At 44.1% G+C, this 20570-nt stretch overlaps 1 protein-coding gene across 5 annotated transcripts in view; it reads left to right on the top strand.

Moving 5' to 3' along the window:
* The window catches only part of LOC109878765 (NACHT, LRR and PYD domains-containing protein 3), a 28879-nt gene extending 10511 nt beyond the window's left edge, over positions 1 to 18368 (top strand). For 2 of the 5 annotated variants that reach the window (XM_031820600.1, XM_031820599.1), the window contains 16 exons: positions 5 to 178; positions 2123 to 2296; positions 8121 to 8294; positions 8405 to 8578; positions 8959 to 9005; positions 9134 to 9710; positions 12082 to 12125; positions 12612 to 12649; positions 13533 to 13597; positions 13730 to 13944; positions 14136 to 14392; positions 14656 to 14784; positions 14977 to 15109; positions 15195 to 15215; positions 16991 to 17273; positions 17930 to 18368. In XM_031820600.1, the coding sequence (XP_031676460.1) occupies positions 5 to 178; positions 2123 to 2296; positions 8121 to 8294; positions 8405 to 8578; positions 8959 to 9005; positions 9134 to 9710; positions 12082 to 12125; positions 12612 to 12649; positions 13533 to 13597; positions 13730 to 13944; positions 14136 to 14392; positions 14656 to 14784; positions 14977 to 15109; positions 15195 to 15215; positions 16991 to 17273; positions 17930 to 17936 (2512 nt within the window). In that variant the 3' untranslated portion in view covers positions 17937 to 18368. The remainder of the gene's footprint in view (positions 1 to 4; positions 179 to 2122; positions 2297 to 8120; positions 8295 to 8404; positions 8579 to 8958; positions 9006 to 9133; positions 9711 to 12081; positions 12126 to 12611; positions 12650 to 13532; positions 13598 to 13729; positions 13945 to 14135; positions 14393 to 14655; positions 14785 to 14976; positions 15110 to 15194; positions 15216 to 16990; positions 17274 to 17929) is intronic. The other 3 variants (XM_031820601.1, XM_031820603.1, XM_031820602.1) reach the window with 3 other exon arrangements.
* Positions 18369 to 20570: the final 2202 nt, after the last annotated feature.

The following is a 20570-nucleotide window of genomic DNA, read 5'->3' as shown; positions in this document are numbered from 1 at the left end:
CCAGACTGGATGGCTGTAAACTCACATATAAATCCTGTGAGACTCTAGCCTCAGCTCTGCAGACACCAAACTCCCCCCTGAGAGAACTGGACCTCAGCTACAATGACCTGGGAGACAGAGGAGTAGAGCTGCTCTGTGTTGGACTAACCAGTCCACTATGCAACATACAGACACTAGTGTGAGTTACATAACTTCAGTATCTACTGTGTGTTTATATAGTTTGTATTTAGAGGACCAAAAAAAGCAGAAACCGATTAATTGGACGATTTTGTATTTTTTTTAAATATATTTGTAATAATGACAATTATCACAAATTAGACACCTTGCTTTCCCTGTTGCCAATTCAATGTCATTGTCCCACACTGGTGCTCTGCCAGTCTCTGCTGTCTGTAAAATTAATATAATCGTACACACACACACGCGCACACACACACACACACACACAGCTCTCTGAAGTTACAGGGATACTGAAGAGTCTGCTTAGGAGACACATACTCTCAACTGTTTGAATAATAAAACTAGAGTTGAAGTTACCTGTGATGAATGTTGAAAACAACTAATTTCTATATGCAGGAAATCCTATTTTAATAATGGACATGGTATGTATTTACTACCAAAGTGTGAAACATAAATCCCATGACACCTTCCAGCAAAATCTGAAAAGCGGTTCTTTCATTCATATATTCCATAGGATATTTTTAGATTCACTTCAAATCAGGTCTGTGTTTTGTGTAGGTTTACACCACCTTGCCAATTTAATAACTGTGTTGATATCCATAGGACAAGGTAACTCTGATCAATATTAGCGAAGATTTTAAAAAAAATTGTAGAGTGGATTTCTGAAAATTTGTTGACAAACGTTACCTTATCCTAGCGAGATTTACACGACTATCAAAACTCAGAGGCGTTTTAAGCACAAAACACAGACTGTATTTGAAGTAGATCAAGACATTCTCTATGGAAGACACGAACGGTGAAATAATGAAGGAACCCCTTTCGAGTTCAGCCGCAAAGGAATTATGACGCGTCGACTATTTCTCTCTATACCATTTGTATTTCATATGCCTCTGACTATTGGATGTTCTTATAGGCACTTTAGTATCGCCAGCCTGATCTCAGGAGTTGATAGGCTTGAAGTCATAAACAGCGTCAAGCATTGCTAAGAGCTGCTGGGAAACACAGTAAAGTGCTGTTTGAATGAATGCTTACGAGCCTGCTGCTGCCTACCAACGCTCAGTCAGACTGCTCTATCAAATATCAAATCATAGACTTAATTATAATATAATAAACACAGAAATACGAGCCTTTGGTCATTTAATATGGTCAAATCCGGAAACTATCATTTCTGAAAAACAAAACGTTTATTCTTTCAGTGATATCCGGAACCGTTCCACAGTTTATCGAACGGGTGACATCCCTCAGTCTAAATATTGCTGTTACACAACCTTCAATGTTATGTCATGATTATGTAAAACTTGGGCAAGTTAATTTCGGTCTTTGTTAGGAAGAAATGGTCTTCACACAGTTCGCAACGAGCCAGATGGCCCAAACTGCTGCATATACCCTGACGCAAGAGAAATGACTCAATTTCCCTAGTTAATATTGCCCGCTAACATGAATTTCTTTCAACTAAATATGCAGGTTTAAAATATATATATACTTCTGTGTATTGATTAAGAATGGCATTGATGTTTATGGTTAGGTACATTTGTGCAATGATTGTGCTTTTTCGGCAATGCGCTTTTGTTAAATCATCAGCCGTTTGGCGAAGTAGGCTGTGATTCGATGATAAATTATAAGGCACCGCATTGATTATATGCAACACCTAACCTAGTAATATCATCAACCATGTGTAGTTAACTATTGATTATGTGAAGATAGATTGTTTTTTATAAGGTAAGTTTAATGCTAGCTAGCAACTTACCTTGGCTCCTTGCAGCAACAAGGTCCTTTTGATGCTGCACTTGCGTAACAGGTGGTCAGCCTGCCACGCAGTCTCCTCATGGATTGCAATTTAATCGGCCATAATCGGCATCCAAAAATGCTGATTACCGATTATGAAAACTTGAAATCGGCCCTAATTAATCGGCCGACCTCTAATCGACATATCTCCGCTCTCCAGACTGGTTGACTGTAAAATCACACATGAATCCTGTGAGACTCTGACCTCAGCTCTGCAGACACCAAACTCCCCCTTGAGAGAACTGAACCTCAGCAACAATGACCTGGGAGACAGAGGAGTGGAGCTGCTCTGTGTTGGACTAACCAGTCCACTCTGCAACATACAGACACTAGTGTGAGTTCAATATCTCAAATCAAATCAAATGCATTTGTCACAAACACATGGTTAGCAGATGTTAATGCGAGTGTAGCGAAATGCTTGTGCTTCTAGTTCCGACAATGCAGTAATAACCAATGAGTAATCTAACCTAACAATTCCAAAACTACTACCTTATACACACAAGTGTAAAGGGATAAAGAATATGTACATAAAGATATATGAATGAGTGATGGTACAGAACGGCATAGGCAAGATGCAGTAGATGGTATTGAGTACAGTATATACATATGAAATGAGTATTGTAGGGTATGTAAACAAAGTGGCGTAGTTTAAAGGGCCTAGTGATACATGTATTACATAAAGATGCAGTAGATGGTATCAAGTACAGTTTATACATATGCAATGAGTAATGCAGGGTATGTAAACATTATATTAAGTAGCATTGTTTAAAGTGGCTAGTGATATATTTTACATCAATTTCCATCAATTCCCATTATTAAAGTGGCTGGAGTTGAGTCAGTGTGTTGGCAGCAGCCACTCAATGTTAGTGGTGGCTGTTTAACAGTCTGATGGCCTTGAGATAGAAGCTGTTTTTCAGTCTCTTGGTCCCAGCTTTGATGCACCTGTACAGACCTCGCCTTCTGGATGATAGCGGGGTGAACAGGCAGTGGCTCGGGTGGTTGTTGTCCTTGATGATCTTAATGGCCTTCCTGTGACATCGGGTTGTGTAGGTGTCCTGGAGGGCAGGTAGTTTGCCCCCGGTGATGCGTTGTGCAGACCTCACTACCCTCTGGAGAGCCTTACGGTTGTGGGCGGAGCAGTTGCCATACCAGGCGGTGATACAGCCCGACAGGATGCTCTCGATTGTGCATCTGTAGAAGTTTGTGAGTGCTTTTGGTGACAAGCCGAATTTCTTCAGCCTCCTGAGGTTGAAGAGGCGCTGCTACGCCTTCTTCACGACGCTGTCTGTGTGGGTGGACCAATTCAGTTTGTCCATGATGTGTACGCCGAGGAACTTAACTTACTACCCTCTCCACTACTGTCCCATCAATGTGGATAGGGGGGTGCTGCATCTGCTGTTTCCTGAAGTCCACTATAATCTCCTTTGTTTTGTTGACGTTGAGTGTGAAGTTATTGGGGAGATGTTGTTGCCTACCCTCACCACCTGGGATCGGCCCATCAGGAAGTCCAGTACCCAGTTGCACAGGGCGGGGTCGAGACCCAGGGTCTCGAGCTTGATGACGAGTTTGGAGGGTACTATGGTGTTAAATGCTGAGCTGTAGTCAATGTACAGCATTCTCACATAGGTATTCCTCTTGTCCAGATGGGTTAGGGCAGTGTGCAGTGTGGTTGCGATTGCGTCGTCTTTGGACCTATTTGGGCGGTAAGCAAATTGGAGTGGGTCAAGGGTGTCAGATAGGGTGGAGGTGATATGATCCTTGACTAGTCTCTCAAAGCACTTCATGATGACAGATTCCAAGAACACAGGATGAGATGTTACTATCCTTTGTGCAAGCACTTCCAAGAGTTAATGAACAGTGAGCCTGGTGAAATTTGGGGAGCGCATCGTCAGTAGTGTACCTTTGGTTCCTAGGGTGTTTCGGCCTTTCACACTATACACCCTCCCCAAAGGCGCCAGCGACAGGGTGATCAATCCTACGCTTGCGTCCCATTCCCAATTAGTCATAGGAGTTGCCCTGTTGATGATAGCCAACATCCCATGGGACTATGCATGGCAGGGGCGTCCTCCTCCCTGAGTCAAGCATTGTTGACCGCATACCTCCTGGCCCTCTCACTTCGGGGCCCAGCTGGGGTCTTTCCTCTTCATCCAGAGCCACTGACTGCTGCCTTCTGCCGCCTCCGATACAGCTTTGATTGCCGAACGCTGGCTCTGGCCCTTAATTCCAAGGTCTCTAAGCAGTCTGGTTGTAGATGTTGCCACAAAACCTCTGCAGCCCACCTCCACTGGTCGGACTTCTGTGTTCCAGCCATGATGCCGTGCTTCGGCAGCTAGATCGGCATAGCGCAGATGTTTTCGCTCATAAGCCTCATCTACTGAGTCCTCCCAGGGTACTGTGAGCTCAATGATGAAGACCTTCTTGAGCGAACGGGACCAGAGCACCATGTCAGGTCTTAGGGTGGTGGTTGCGATCTCCGGAGGAAACACAAGTTGCCGGCCAATGTCAGCTAGCATTTTCCAGTCGCGGGCCAAGCGCAGCTGGTCTCGCTCTAATGGTGTCGAGCCGCGCTTCGGTGGTTTAGCCCCTTCACGGACAAAGTTTGTCCGTAAGGGGTGTGATGCTGCTGGGGGTGGTAGGGAGTTGCTGGCTGCTCGCTTGTCCTCCAGGGCGGACGCAAGGTTTTTAAGGACTTGGTTGTGACGCCAAGTGTAGCGTCCTTGGGTGAGGCTTGTTTTACACCCCGTGAGAATGTGCCTGAGGTTGGCTGGCATGGAACAGAGGGCACAGTCCGGATCTTCACCATACCATTGGTGAAGAGTAACTGGAGTTGGAAGGACGTCATATGTTGCTCTGATGGAAAAGCTCAACCGCCTCGCTTCCATGGCCCACAGATCCTTCCAGCTGATCTTCCTCTTCTCCACACTGTCCCATCGAGTCCACTGTCCCTGTTTGGAAAGAGAGACTGCCTTGGCCCACCTTGCAGCCTCCTCCTGATGGCGTACTTCCTGTACTACCATCTTCCGCCGCTCTGGTGCAGTAGCCTTACTCCAAGCAGCACGGCTAGTTAGCCCAAGGCCTCCCCTCCCTTGCTGAACATGATCCACAATGTCAGCATGTCTGAGGGCTGCTGTTGCCTCCTGGACTGCTTTTCCTGGCCTCCATTTGCGCCCAGTTGCCAAGTTCGGCGCGTTGTTGCTCACCACTGGGTCTCGAGATTCATTCAGTGTCATCTGGAGCCTGGTTTTTGAACACTTGAATTCCTCTGTTAGACTGGTGAGGGGCAGCTTGAGGACACCATCTCCATAGAGGCCGATGGTGGTAAGGCATCGTGGAACTCCGAGCCACTTCTTTAAGTAGCCTGTGACTCCTCTTTCCATCTTCTCCACTGTTGAGATTGGAACCTCATACACTGCTAAGGGCCACAACACCCGGGGTAGGAGACCAAACTGCAGACACCAGGCCTTTAACTTTCCAGGTAGCTGGGTGTTGTCGATGGACTGTAGGCTACTACTGATGTCTTTGCGCAGCTGTTGCACCTGGTCTTTGTCCTTCAGGCTTGCATCATACCACCTTCCAAGGCTTTTTACCGGCTGCTCAGACACTGTTGGGATTTGGTCATCTCCGATGAAGAATTTCAGGTCAGAGAGTACTCCCTTCACAATCGAGATGCTGCGTGACTTGGATGGTTTAATCTTCATACGGGCCCAGCTGATGTTCTCCTCGAGTTTTCTGAGCAGTCTCCTGGTGCATGGGACAGTGGTGGTCAATGTTGTAATGTCGTCCATGTAGGCTCTGAGTGGAGGGAGGCGGAAACCAGAGTCGACTCGCTGTCCACCAGCAACCCATTTTGAGGATCTGATGATAACCTCCATTGCCATTATGAATGCCAATGGAGAAATGGTACATCCTGCCATTATACCTACATTCAGGCACTGCCATGAGGTGGTGAACTCTGAGGTGGTGAAGCAGAACTGCAGATCCTGGAAGTACGACTTCACCAGGGTTGTGATGGTGTCCGGTATGTGGAAAAATATGAAGGCAGACCACAGGAGTTCATGGGGCACAGAGCCAAATGCATTGGCGAGGTCGAGAAAGACTACATGGAGGTCCCTTTTCTCCACCTTGGCCATTTGGATCTGGTGCCAGATCATGCTGGAATGTTCCAAGCAGCCAGAGAACCCTGATATGCCTGCCTTCTGTACAGATGTATCGACGTACGCATTCCTTTGCAGGTACTCGGCCATCCTCTGGGCAATGACCCTAAAGAAGATTTTACCCTCGACATTCAGTAAGGAGATTGGGCGGAATTGGCTGATGTTCACTGCATCCTTCTCCTTAGGGATCAGGACCCCGCCTGCCCTACGCCACACTTTGGGTATTATCTTATTTTTCCAAGCTGTTCTCATAAGCCTCCAGAGGAACCTCAGGACGTCTGGTGCGTTCTTATACACTTTGTACGGGACTCCATTTGGCCCCGGGGCTGATGCTGTTCTTGCCCCTCGAACTGTGTTTTCCACCTCTTTCCATGTCGGAGGGCTGGTCTCAATATGATGTTCCGTAGTTTCAATGGGTGGGATATCTGATGGGATGGCCAGATGTTCATGTCGCTTTGAGTCAAAGTTTGTTGTTCTCAGGTGCTCCTCTAGGTCTTTCTTTGTTGTTTTTAGAGCTCCACTTTTTTCCTTCGTGAAGAGACTTTTAAGGAACTTGAAGGGATCTTTATAGAATCGAGTTCTAGTTTGTTCTTTCTTCCTTCTGCGTTTCCGTAGGTTCTCTGCTCTACGGAGGGATGCCAACCGGGTTTTGATATCAGCCTGAAGTGCCTCTATGCCCTCCTTCTCCACTTCCGAGGCCTTCTTCCACTGTTTCTTAAGCTGTTGCCTTTCTTGAACGAGGCGCTTGATTTCTTGTTGCCTCCTGGAAACTGGTGGGGTTGGAACCTTTCTCCCGCCTTTTGCCTCTTCCACTCCAAATCTTTCTGTCCCGTACTCATAGATAATGTCCCCCATCCTCTCCAACTTCTTCTCCACTGTGCCTCGAAGTTTCTCGAGGGTCAAGGTAAGGTCAGTATTCACTGTTTCCCACAACTTCTTGTCACTGGCGCCGGGCCACTTCACATATGGTCTGTGCCCTGGTAGTCTCCTCTCGACTACAGGTCTGGGAGGCTCGGTGAGTTCCACTCCTGTTGTTGGTTCCACCTCAGTTGTTACTTCGGTGCTTGAGTTTACGTCCTCCATGACAGTGGTACTGATGCACTGCAAACTATGGTTTGCGTCCAGTTGCTGTGCTTCATTCGACTGATTTGATCGCTTTCGCAGAAAGTAATCAATGCGAGGCCTCTGTCTCTCTTTACCCAAACACCCCTTCTTCCCCTGGTGGATCCTCAACCCATGGTGTGATGTAACTTTCCTCCAACCACAGACACATACCTGCATCTGTTTGTGGCCCGCTGTTGCAGCAGAACTTGTGACAGTTGCTGTGGTGTTCTCTTGTGCTGTGCTCTCATTACTCGTAGTCGTTTCCGGTCCAGTCGTTACCATGTTGTCAGCCGATGAGTCATCTTCCGCTCTCGCAGACTCTAGGGGTATTCTCGTATGTTGACTTTCTGTAGCTAAAGCGGGTGTTTCCAACATACTGCGACGCATGGGAAACTACAGAAATGGGAAGCTACCCCATGACTGTCCCAGTGGGGTCTATTCCCTCCTGTCAGCCGTCTCTCCGTGCCGCCACAAGGACTTTCCCCTGTTGTCAGCTGATCTTTCTCAGCAGTCACTGGACAAGTCCAGATATTCAGATGTGATATTCAGACAGAAGTGAGTGCTACGGGGCGGTAGTCGTTTAGCTCAGTTACCTTAGCTTTCTTGGGAACAGGGAGAATGGTGGCCCTCTTGATGCATGTGGGAACAGCAGACTGGGATAAGGATTGATTGAATATGTCCGTAATCTTCAGTATCCACTGTGTGTTTATATATTTTGTATATAGTAAGTATGTGTATGTTTTTAACATTGTTTAATCATTTCCTTCTGTTATTGTCTTAATGAATAACATTATTCTTAAATCTTTGTAGATTTAAGAATAATGTTATTCATATCTTCAGTATGAGTTATTATGTGGATGTTTTCAACGTGTGTTAATCATGTGCTCTTCTGCCCTCTAGTCTAGGTCAGTGTGGTCTGACAGAGGGTTGCTGTTCAGATCTGGCCTCAGTCCTGAGTTCACCCAACTCACAACTGAAACATCTGGAGCTGAGAGACAATGACCTGCAGGACTCAGGAGTTACACTGCTGTCTCCTGGACTGGAGGATCCAGACTGTAAACTACACACACTGGGGTAAGTACAGCTGTTTCAGTCAGGTTGGTACTGAGCTTTGTAAAACAAAAACATCTAATATTTCATTACAATGTTTTTGTCATGGACAAATGTTGTGTGTCTCTCTGTAGGCTGTCTGGCTGTCTGGTCACAGAGGAGGGCTGTGCTGCTCTGTCTTCAGCTCTGAGGTCAAACCCCTCCCACCTGAAAGAGCTGGACCTGAGCTACAATCACCCAGGAGACTCTGCAGGGGGACTGCTTTCAGCTACTCTGGTGGATTCAACATATAAACTGATGAAGCTGAAGTAAGTCAGAATAGATGTCCTAATAGTGTGAGCAGTGGTTGTGTCATATGTAGTGTAGTAGGGTCAGTAACATGAGGACATGATGGTAGAATTAAGGGGAAGTTTACTCAGCAGGCTGAGCACTCCAACACAGCATACATCATTACCACATGAATACTCTTCTTCTGCATCTCTGATATCCTGTTGGAATTGTACTCCGTTCTGTATGCAGTAGGTAGCATAGAATACCTGTATGTCTCTAGTAATGAACTGTACTCCGTTCTGTATGCAGTAGGTAGGATAGTAATGAACTGGGATAGTGCACCAGAACACAACAATATGGTTTAAATGTTGACTGCTTTATTAGGTCTTTGTCAGTCAATAACCTGTTTCTCCTACAGTGTGGATCATGGCGGAGAGTGCAGGCTGAAATCAGGGCTGAGGAAATGTAAGTCTCTTCAATCCTAATTAACTGTATATTCAGAACTATAGTAACTAATCAATACTTGTTCTGTTCCGACAAAACAACATTTTATATGAAGATGTGGTTTGATTAAACTCTCCTTTTGTCTACAGATGCCTGTTATCTCACCCTGGACCCAAATACAGCAAACCCACACCTGATACTGTCTGAGGGGAACAGGAAGGTGACATTGGTGGAAGAGAAGCAGCATTATGAAAACCATCCAGACAGATTTGACTATCATCCCCAAGTTCTCTGCAGAGAAGGCTTATCTGGATCTCGTAATTACTGGGAGGCGGAGATGGATAGGTACCTGCATGATGGCATGACTGTCTTTGGTGTGGTGTACAAAGGAATGATAAGGAAGGGAGCTGGAGATGACAGTAGCGTTGGACACAATAAGGAGTCCTGGTGTTTAGTCTGCTCTGACAGTCATTATCACTTTTTCCAAGCTGGAGTCCGTAGGAGATCCATCCCTCGTCCTGATTCTATGAGAGTTGGCGTGTATCTGGACTGGCCAGCTGGTACTTTGTCCATCTATAGTGTGTCCTCTGGTACACTGAAACACCTATACACAAGACAGACCACATTCACTGAACCCCTCTATCCTGGATTTGGGTTTCTGTTTGGGGTTTTCTCCTCCTCCTCCTCAGTGACCCTGTGTCAGATAGATGACCAAAACATTCAGAGGTGAGTCATAGCAATGTTTCATAATTTGTTTTCCTCTGGAATCATTCCTACAATTAGATTAGTAGTAGTGGTGTGTTTTAATGTGTTCTGTTGGACCTACAGACAGTTAGATTAGTAGTAGTGGGGTGTTGTGTTCTGTTGGACCTACAGACAGTTAGATTAGTAGTAGTGGTGTGTTGTGTTCTGTTGGACCTACAGACAGTTAGATTAGTAGTAGTGGTGTGTTTTAATGTGTTCTGTTGGACCTACAGACAGTTAGATTAGTAGTAGTGGTGTGTATTAATGTGTTCTGTTGGACCTACAGACAGTTAGATTAGTAGTAGTGGTGTGTTTTAATGTGTTCTGTTGGATGTTCAGACAGTTAGATTAGCTCTCCTCTCTGTAATGTCAGTCTCACTCTAACCACGAGAGTTCATCAGAACCTATTAAATAGGACATCCTCACTGTTAGGCCAGTCTCACTCACTCATTTCCAAATCAAATTTCATTAGTCACATGTGCTGAATACAACCTTACAGTGAAATTCTTACTTACGTGCCCTTAACCAACAATGCAGTTGGAAAAATATATGGATAAGAATAAGAAATAAGAGGAACAAGTAATGAAAGAGCAGCAGTAAAATAACAATAGTGACCTCCATCCAATAGTCAATGTGCAGGGGAACCGGGTATTTGAGGTAATATGTACATGTAGGTAGAGTTATTAAAGTGACTATGCATAGATGATAACGACAGAGAGTAGCAGCGGTGTAAGGGGGGTGGGTGCAAATAGTACCACTGTTGTGTCATTTGTAAACTTAATGATGGTGTTGGAGTCATGCCTGGCTGTGCAGTCATGAGTGAACAGGGAGTACAGGAGGGGACTGAGCACGCACCCCTGAGGGGCCCCTGTATTGAGGATCAGCATGGCGGAAGTATCGTTACCTACCCTTACCACCTGGGGGCTGCCTGTCAGGAATTCCAGGATCCAGTTGCAGAGGGAGGTGTTTAGTCCCAGAGTCCTTAGCTTATTGATTAGCTTTGAGGGCACTATGGTGAGTTCCTTTTGTCTAGGTGGGAAAGGGCAGTGTGGATTGCAATAGAGATTGCATGATCTGTTGTGGCGGTATGCAAATTGGAGTGGGTCTAGGATTTCTGGGACAATGGTGTTGATGTGAGCCATGACCAGTCTTTCAAAGCATGTCATGGCTACAGACCTGAGTGCTACGTGTCGGTAGTCATTTAGGCAGGTTACCTTAGTGTTCGTGGGCACAGGCACTATGGTGGTCTGCTTAAAACATGTTGGTATTTCAGACTCGGACAGGGAGAGGTCGAAAATGTCAGTGAAGACACTTTCCAGTTGGTAAGGATGTGCTCGCAGTACACATACTGGTAATCCATCTGAATGTTGACCTTTTAAAGGTCTTACATCAGAGAGCGTGAGCAGTCTTCCGGAACAGCTGGTGCGCTCATGCATGGTTCAGTGTTATTTGACTCGAAGCGAGCATAGAAGTACAGTGCCTTGCAAAAGTATTCATCCCCCTTGGCATTTCCTATTTTGTTGCCTTACAACCTTGAATTAAAATAGATTTTTGGGGTGGTTGTATAATTTGATTTACACAGCATGCCTATCACTTTGAAGATGCAAAATATTTTTTATTTTGAAAAAAACAAGAAATAAGACAATAAACTGTGCTTGAGACTATTCACCCCCCAAAGTGAATATTTTGTAGAGCCACTTTTTTTGCAGCAATTACAGCTGCAAGTCTCTTGGGGTATGTCTCTATAACCTTGGCACATGTAGCCACTGGGATTTTTGCCCATTCTTCAAGGCAAAACTGCTCCAGCTCCTTCAAGATGGATGGGTTCCTGCTGGTGTACAGTAATCTTTAAGTCATACCACAGATTCTAAATTGGATTGAGGTCTGGGCTTTGACTAGGCCATTCCAAGACATTTAAATGTTTTCCCTTAAACCACTCGAGTGTTGCTTTAGCAGTATGCTTAGGGTCATTGTCCTGCTGGAAGGTGAACCTCTGTCCCAGTCTCAAATATGTTAGGTCAGAGCCAAATCACAAAAACAAAAACGCAGCCATTTTCCCAGCCAAAGATAGGAGTCACAAAAAGCAGTAATATAGATAAAATGAATCACTAACCTTTGATGATCTTCATCAGATGACACTCATCGGACATCATGTTACACAATACATGTATCTTTTGTTCGATAATGTGCATATTTATATCCAAAAATCTCAGTTTACATTGGCGCGTTACGTGCAGTAATGTTTTGATTCCAAAACATCAGGTGATTTTGCAGATAGCAACATGCTATATATAGCCTTTATGAGTTGTATTTAGTTTATTCACAGTCTATCCTTCTGCTTTACCAACACCAGAGACCATGGTGGAGAGAGTTGTATCAAGTCTGGACCTGAGAAATGTGAGTAAACTAATTTAATTGTTTTAAAATCCAAATACGATGAAAGCAATCATTGCACTTGAGTCCCAGGCAAGGAACACAATCATGGTCTATTTGGTCAAAACAAACATGAAGGTATTGTCAGCGATATGAAGTAGATGCACAAAGTAAACGGCATTGTGGGCCGATTTCCGCAAAACAACTAAGAGCGTTGTAACACGATGCTAAACTTCTTGGCTGACACTCTGTTAGAGAGTGAAGAGATCATCCTAGGATCTAGCAGAAATCAGACCTCAACATCTACAAAACACGGACCAGAACGATGTTGTTTCCTGCTTCCACAAACATGAATTAATATAACACTAATGTCAGATTATGGTATGCTAATGAGTGTACATTCTGAGACTGTTGCTTAGTTTTATTCATTTTTATTACAAGTCTATTTAATAATTATGAATTCATTATTACATGAGATTGTCAATTTTAACCAACTACTTTTGACTTCAGGGATTCCTCAGAGCTGTAAGACTTGTGACCATGTTGAGGTAAGTCATAATGTCAATTCTTACTTTTACATACCTGCAGGAGTCAGGCACAGTCTCAAAGCCAGGTGTGTACTGACCAACCATTCATACTGGTATATAGACAGTCCTGTGTTCTGCTTTAGTAATATAAACACAGTCTCAAAGCCAGGTGTGTACTGACCAACCATTCATACTGGGATAGAGACAGTCCTGTGTTCTGCTTTAGTAATATAAACACAGTCTCAAAGCCAGGTGTGTACTGACCAACCATTCATACTGGGATATAGACAGTCCTGTGTTCTGCTTTAGTAATATAAACACAGTCTCAAAGCCAGGTGTGTACTGACCAACCATTCATACTGGGATATAGACAGTCCTGTGTTCTGCTTTAGTAATATAAACACAGTCTCAAAGCCAGGTGTGTACTGACCAACCATTCATGCTGTGATATAGACAGTCCTGTGTTCTGCTTTAGTAATATAAACACAGTCTCAAAGCCAGGTGTGTACTGACCAACCATTCATACTGGGATATAGACAGTCCTGTGTTCTGCTTTAGTAATATAAACACAGTCTCAAAGCCAGGTGTGTACTGACCAACCATTCATCCTGGGATATAGGCAGTCCTGTGTTCTGCTTGTAGGCATGCAGGACTGTTGTCATATTTTGTCATTAGACAGTTTAATTGATACATCACCAGCATTCCATGTAACATTGAATAAATATATTTGATGAGTTACTTTGGTAATGGGCCAGTTTCCCGGACAGATTAAGTCTAGTCCTGGACATTAAAGAACTTTCTATTGAAACTTCCATTGAGCATGCTTTTTAGTCCAGCACTAGACTCAATCTGTGTCCAGGAAACAGGCCCCATATGTATTACTGACATGCTTGTCCTTGTTCAGGACTCCACACACTGGCTTCAGATTGAACCCTTGACTTCCACTGTCCAGGGAGTGACAATGTTCAGGTAAAATAACTACTTGTAACATTTCATTCCACCTGCTAGTGTATTTCCCCATTACCTTTGGGAATAGTCTTCTAATTCAACCTCCCCATTTGACCATTGACCTTCTCTACCATATCTTGTTGTTGCCCTCAGGCACAGGACAGCCAAAGGGAGTTATGAGTGCACAGTGTCTGGCCTCCGCTGGCTGTGTGAGAGAGATGTCATTCTGAAGTATCACTTCAGGAACTGGGAACCCTACAGTCAACTTCTGAAAGACATGCAGTACACACAAGGTGGTCCATTGCTGGACATCACTATGGAGTTAGGTGAACTGGAGGAAGTTCGTCTGCCACACTTTGTCTGTTTAGGTAAAACCATGTAGAAATAGTATTCAGAAAGACATTTCCATGTAACTGAGTTTCACTTCCTGAATTAATGAATGAACTATTCTGGGAGTTTGAGTTTACTGTGATCTGGTACTGCATATTCTTTGTGTTTTTTTAGAATAATGAATAATACAAGATTTGTCTTTCTGTCTCCTTTTTATTGTGTTGTTCAGGGACCAACCCTTCCCTGAGGAATGAGATGAAGATTCTTCATGTAGAGGAACATGGAGTGTCTTTAGAGGAAGTGCATGAGGTCACCAGATTCCATGCTAAGATTCTCCATCCCAAGTTCTCAGCTATCTCTCTGATACTGAGATTACTGTCTTGGAACGTAGATGTCCACTGTGAGCTGATGCTCTATCTGTCAGTGATGAAGGAAACACTAATTCCACGCCTATACCTGTTCCCCAGTAACCCCGGCCAGATACAGGTGAGGTACCATTATTATAGAGATGACCTGAACTAACTACTGGTTAGTTATGTTGACACTCATTAAATGAAGATAAATGTGTTGCTTTTCTCCTAAACGGAAAAGATTGCGAAGACGAAACTTGGTGAGCATAGGTTTGGCATAATGGGCAGTTGGCCCCGAACAAGATGGTGTCGAGGCCTCAATGCTTTTTGAGTTTTCTGAATCATGTTTGAATCAGACTATACATTGACTGGCTGGGTATTTCGTGCCTCGTTTCACAGGTTGTGGAACAACAGGAAACAAAGTTTCAAGGGTCTAAAAGGATTCCCATCACAAGACCAGAGCGGTCCTTCAAACTGAATTGTTACTTCAGACTGAACATTCCCTGTTCTACTGCCATCAATCCACCGGTACAGTTTTAGTTGACTAAGAACATGAATCTGACATTTAAGTCACAGTTCTATTTATTGTTCTCTCTCTCTCTCTCTCTCTCTCTCTCTCTCTCTCTCTCTCTCTCTCTCTCTCAATTCAATTCAAATGGCTTTATTGGCATGGGAAACATGTTCACATTGCTAAAGCAGTCTCTCTCTCTCTCCCTCCAGAGGATTCATCTCATACAAAGAGACACCACACCAAGCTTTTTCAAGGCGGTTGTGAAAATGACAGGGATTGACATTGAGATGGAGTTATTCAGTGATGATGAGAGGACAGTATGGACAGAAATAGTATCACGAGGTAGGAGCACATGTCAATCATCACTTTGTACTTTTGTACCAGATGTTATTTAGAGTGATATAACCTCATGTTGTTTATCTTTCAGATGAATACTATCAGAACCAAGGTAAGACCCATATGCAGACTGTCCAAGTAACAGTGCTTATTGTAACAGGGGAAGGCAAAGACAGGTCAAGGCAGGCAGGGCTCAGTAAACCAGAGGTGGGTTAAAGGTACAGGTCGGCAGGTGGGGTCAGGGACAGGGGCAGCCAGAGTGGTCAGGCAGGCGGGGTCAGGGGCAGCCAGAGTGGTCAGGCAGGCGGGGTCAGGGACAGGGGCAGTCAGAGTGGTCAGGCAGGCGGGGTCAGGGACAGGGGCAGCCAGAGTGGTCAGGCAGGCGGGGTCAGGGACAGGGGCAGCCAGAGTGGTCAGGCAGGCGGGGTCAGGGACAGGGGCAGCCAGAGTGGTCAGGTAGGCGGGGTCAGGGACAGGGGCAGCCAGAGTGGTCAGGCAGGCGGGCTCAGAGTCAGGACAGGCAAGGGTCAAAACCGGGAAGACAGGAAAAGAGAGACTGGGGAAAAAACAGGAGCTGAGACACAACACTGGTTGACTTGAACAAACAAGACAAACAGAGGACACAGGAATAAGTACATGGGGGGTAATGGGGAGATGGGCGACACCTGGAGGGGGGTGGAGACAATCACAAAGACAGGTGAAACAGATCAGGTTGTGACAGAATACGTCACTGACACCCATTCAACTAGTAAGTTAACAAGAGAGTTACAGTGCATTCGGAAAGTATTCAGACCCCTTGACTTTTTCCACTTTTTCTTACATTACAGCCTTGTTCTAAAATGGATTCAATTGTTTTCTTTCCTCAACAATCTACACACAATACCCCATAATGACATCACAATACCCCATAATGACATCACAATACTCCATTTGCAAAAATAGGTTTAGACATTTTTGCAAATGTATTTAAAAATAAAAAAACAAAAACATTTACATACATGAAGGGAACATTTTGACATTTGCTGTAGTGAGAAACACCATATTGCAGTCATCTAATGAAGTTTCTCGGACATTCGGTTTCCGTTTGATTACATTTAAAAATGTTGGTCGTTTTTTCGCTGTCCCGGTATATCCCACCAGAGGGTGAATGGAATCATATTGCAAATGTACAAAACATCACCAATCACGACGTGGCCTTTTCTCCTAAACTGAAAAGATTTCGAAGACGAAACTTGGTGAGCATAGGTTTGGTGTAATGTGCAGTTGACCCCGAACAAGATGGCATCGAGGCCTCAATGCTTTTTGAGTTATGGCCATTTTTCTGGGATTAAAGGTCAAAAACGAATATAGAGCGCTAATTTGACCTCTTTACGTCAAAGTACATAAACCTACAGTGTTAGGAAAAAAGAACCAGCCATTTATCTATCGTAATTTAACTTCTCTGCGCTACGCATCATACAGTACAGGATCACTTTCCTAAACAACCGCTAAATTGCAGGGCACCAAATGCATAAATATTACTAAAAATATTTAGAATCATGCCATCACAAGTAAAATATACCAAAACACAGCTTAGTCTGTTGTTAATCCACCTATCGTGTCAGATTTTGAAAATATATTTTACAACGAAAGAAATCCAAGCTTTTGTGAGTGTAGCTTTCAATGCTACAACAGCTTAGCCTTATATTAGCTTGGTTAGCTTGGTCTCGAAAGTAAGAAAAAGCAATAAAATGAATCGCTTACCTTTGATGATCTTCAGACGTTTCCACTCACGAGACTCCCAGTTACACAACAAATCTTCTTTTTGTTCGATAAATAAGACTGTTAGATGTAGAAACAGCTGCTGTTCACCCTAAAGACATAATCATTTAATTCACCCCCCTTCAGCATTAACACTCTCTGGGATTCCTGCTGAGGAGTTTCTGAAGCAACACAGGGCTGAACTCATTCAGGGAGTCAAAAACACAATGCCAATAGCAGATGATCTGTTGTCAAAGAGCATGATTGGTGATGAAGAGTACTCCAGAATAAAAGCTGAAACAACTGAACAGGAGCGAATGAGAGAACTACTGAATGCAGTCCTCCCTAAAGGACCAGAAGTGATGGGAGCTTGTCTCAAAGCTCTCAGTGAACATGAACAACATCTTGTTAAGTACTTGAGAGAATCTAGGTAAGACCGGTTTCTTTTCTCCCTCCCTTGAATATGTGGAATGATTAAATATAGGTCAAATAAAAACATAGCTACCCAGATCAAAGAGTCTTTTTCAGAATGGAAGCATGTTTTTGTGTTGCTGCCTGTAATAAATGTATATTTTATAGTTCTATCATAGGACCATCATCACATCATTATCTCAGGTGTATCATAGGATCATCATCACATCATTATCTCCGGTGTATCATAGGACCATCATCACATCATTATCTCAGGTGTATCATAGGACCATTATCACATCATTATCTCAGGTGTATCATAGGACCATCATCACATCATTATCTCAGGTGTATCATAGGACCATCATCACATCATTATCTCAGGTGTATCATAGGACCATCATCACATCATTATCTCAGGTGTATCATAGGACCATCATCACATCATTATCTCAGGTGTATCATAGGACCATCATCACATCATTATCTCAGGTGTATCATAGGACCATCATCACATCATTATCTCAGGTGTATCATAGGACCATCATCACATCATTATCTCAGGTGTATCATAGGACCATCATCATATCATTATCTCAGGTGTATCTCACTCCTCCTTCTTCTCCATACTTTTTGATCTCCCTCTTCCCTTCTCCTCCGTCCTCTGTCTTGTGGCACCTAATCTGAAGATGCTGAGGCCTGTCTCCTAATCTGTGGACAAAGACACTTCTCCACCTAATCTGAAGATGCTGAGGCCTGTCTCCTAGTCTGTGGACAAAGACACTTCTCCACCTAATCTGAAGATGCTGAGGCCTGTCTCCTAGTCTGTGGACAAAGACACTTCTCCACCTAATCTAAAGATGCTGAGGCCTGTCTCCTAGTCTGTGGACAAAGACACTTCTCCACCTAATCTGAAGATGCTGAGGCCTGTCTCCTAGTCTGTGGACAAAGACACTTCTCCACCTAATCTGAAGATGCTGAGGCCTGTCTCCTAGTCTGTGGACAAAGACACTTAAATGATTGTAATGGAAATGTTTATGTTTGTGCTATTCTTTTAACACATGTCTGTGTTTTATTCATGTGCTGTTCTATAAACCAATGTGTGTTCATGCAAGTGGCTGACTGTACAAATCCTCACTATCAGTAGCTGTAATTTGGCAGTAAGGCCAGACTTGTTTTGAGAAGGAGATATCTCAGTTTCAAGGTCTCAGCTTAGAGAGAATAAGACTGGTGAGGTGTTGGTCTGTCAAATGTTATGTGATAAATATAATATAATAATATATCTGTGTATAGCATATATAAGACAACTGCTGGGTCTGACCAGGTAGAGCTCCTGATTGACATGTGTATTATGGTTCATTGAGTTGAGTCTGATCAGGGAGAGCTCCTGATTGACATGTGTATTATGGTACATTGAGTTGAGTCTGACCAGGGAGAGCTCCTGATTGACATGTGTACTATGGTTCATTGAGTTGGGTCTGACCAGGGAGAGCTTCCCATTAAGAGTAGAAACCTTCTCTGTTCACATTGTCTATCACCTTCACATTAAGAGTAGAAACCTTCTCTGTTCACATAGTCTATCACCTTCACATTAAGAGTAGAAACCTTCTCTGTTCACATAGTCTATCACCTTCACATTAAGAGTAGAAGCCTTCTCTGTTCACATAGCCTAGTTGAACTCGTTTTTGGATGGTGCTCTTATGGCGATGTGGCTACCGTCTATTTCTCCATTCGTATTTGGGAACCCATTGATGGCAAAGAAACCCCTCTTAACCTGTTGCGTGTGTGAGATGCCTCTGGCTGAAAAGTTCCCCCTGCCACCTCTACACTCTAACCACTAGGCTACCCTGCCGCCTCTACACTCTAACCACTAGGCTACCTGCCTCCTCTACACTCTAACCACTAGGCTACCCTGCCGCCTCTACACTCTAACCACTAGGCTACCTGCCTCCTCTACACTCTAACCACTAGGCTACCCTGCCGCCTCTACACTCTAACCACTAGGCTACCTGCCGCCTCTACACTCTAACCACTAGGCTACCTGCCTCCTCTACACTCTAACCACTAGACTACCTGCCTCCTCTACACTCTAACCACTAGGCTACCCTGCCGCCTCTACACTCTAACCACTAGGCTACCTGCCTCCTCTACACTCTAACCACTAGGCTACCTGCCTCCTCTACACTAACCACTAGGCTACCCTGCCGCCTCTACACTCTAACCACTAGACTACCTGCCTCCTCTACACTCTAACCACTAGGCTACCTGCCTCCTCTACACTCTAACCACTAGGCTACCCTGCCGCCTCTACACTCTAACCACTAGGCTACCTGCCTCCTCTACACTCTAACCACTAGGCTACCCTGCCGCCTCTACACTCTAACCACTAGGCTACCCTGCCGCCCAGTGTGTGAGATGCCTCTGGCTGAAAAGTTCCCCTGGGCCAAAAACCAGAGGGATTGATTTGGATGCAGCGGTGCCAAATCTTCCAACAGATCAGATCAGACATCTCTCATTGTGTTTCCATTATCTCAGTCTGTTATAGTATTTACCGGGTAGTTGACCTTTCACACGTTCCTCTAATTTAACACATTACTGGCCTTTATGTGGATTATTATCAAATGACCTGATCAGATTATATACAGCCTGTCAAGACATGTTGAATTCACAAATAAATAAAACAATAATGGCATTATCACAATTTCACACATTTTCACACATACAGTATATTTTCCCCCATTCTACACTTGACAAGCAGTTTCCTCATTCCACCACGTGGCACTGTTCTGTACGTACCATGGTCACGGGGCTGCACACTGTCAAGATAACGTTTATATTGATAAATCTCACACTTTTCACGGTAATGATCCCTAGCATGGTTCACACACAGATTATCTCCTACGTCTGATTAATAAATGAGGCCTCAGGTAATGAATAATAATAATAATAATAATAATAATAATAAACAACAGTCAAAATATATATATATTTTGAAAATAAGAAAAATCTTAAAGTGCATAAAATGAAGGAGAAAATAAAGGTTAATATATATTATATAATATATATATTTATAAAATACATTTATGTTGAATGTGTGTAGGACTGACTGACCCTCCTGCTAGATAGGGGTCCAGCTAGGTACCTAGTGGAGGACTGACTGACCCTCCTGCTAGGTAGGGGTCCAGCTAGGTACCTAGTAGAGGACTGACTGACCCTCCTGCTAGGTAGGGGTCCAGCTAGGTACCTAGTGGAGGACTGACTGACCCTCCTGCTAGATAGGGGTCCAGCTAGGTACCTAGTGGAGGACTAACTGACC

The sequence above is a fragment of the Oncorhynchus kisutch genome, unplaced genomic scaffold, assembly GCF_002021735.2.
Source record: "Oncorhynchus kisutch isolate 150728-3 unplaced genomic scaffold, Okis_V2 scaffold3549, whole genome shotgun sequence".
NCBI classification, from domain to species: domain Eukaryota; kingdom Metazoa; phylum Chordata; class Actinopteri; order Salmoniformes; family Salmonidae; genus Oncorhynchus; species Oncorhynchus kisutch.
This window is presented reverse-complemented; position numbering and strand designations above follow the sequence as displayed.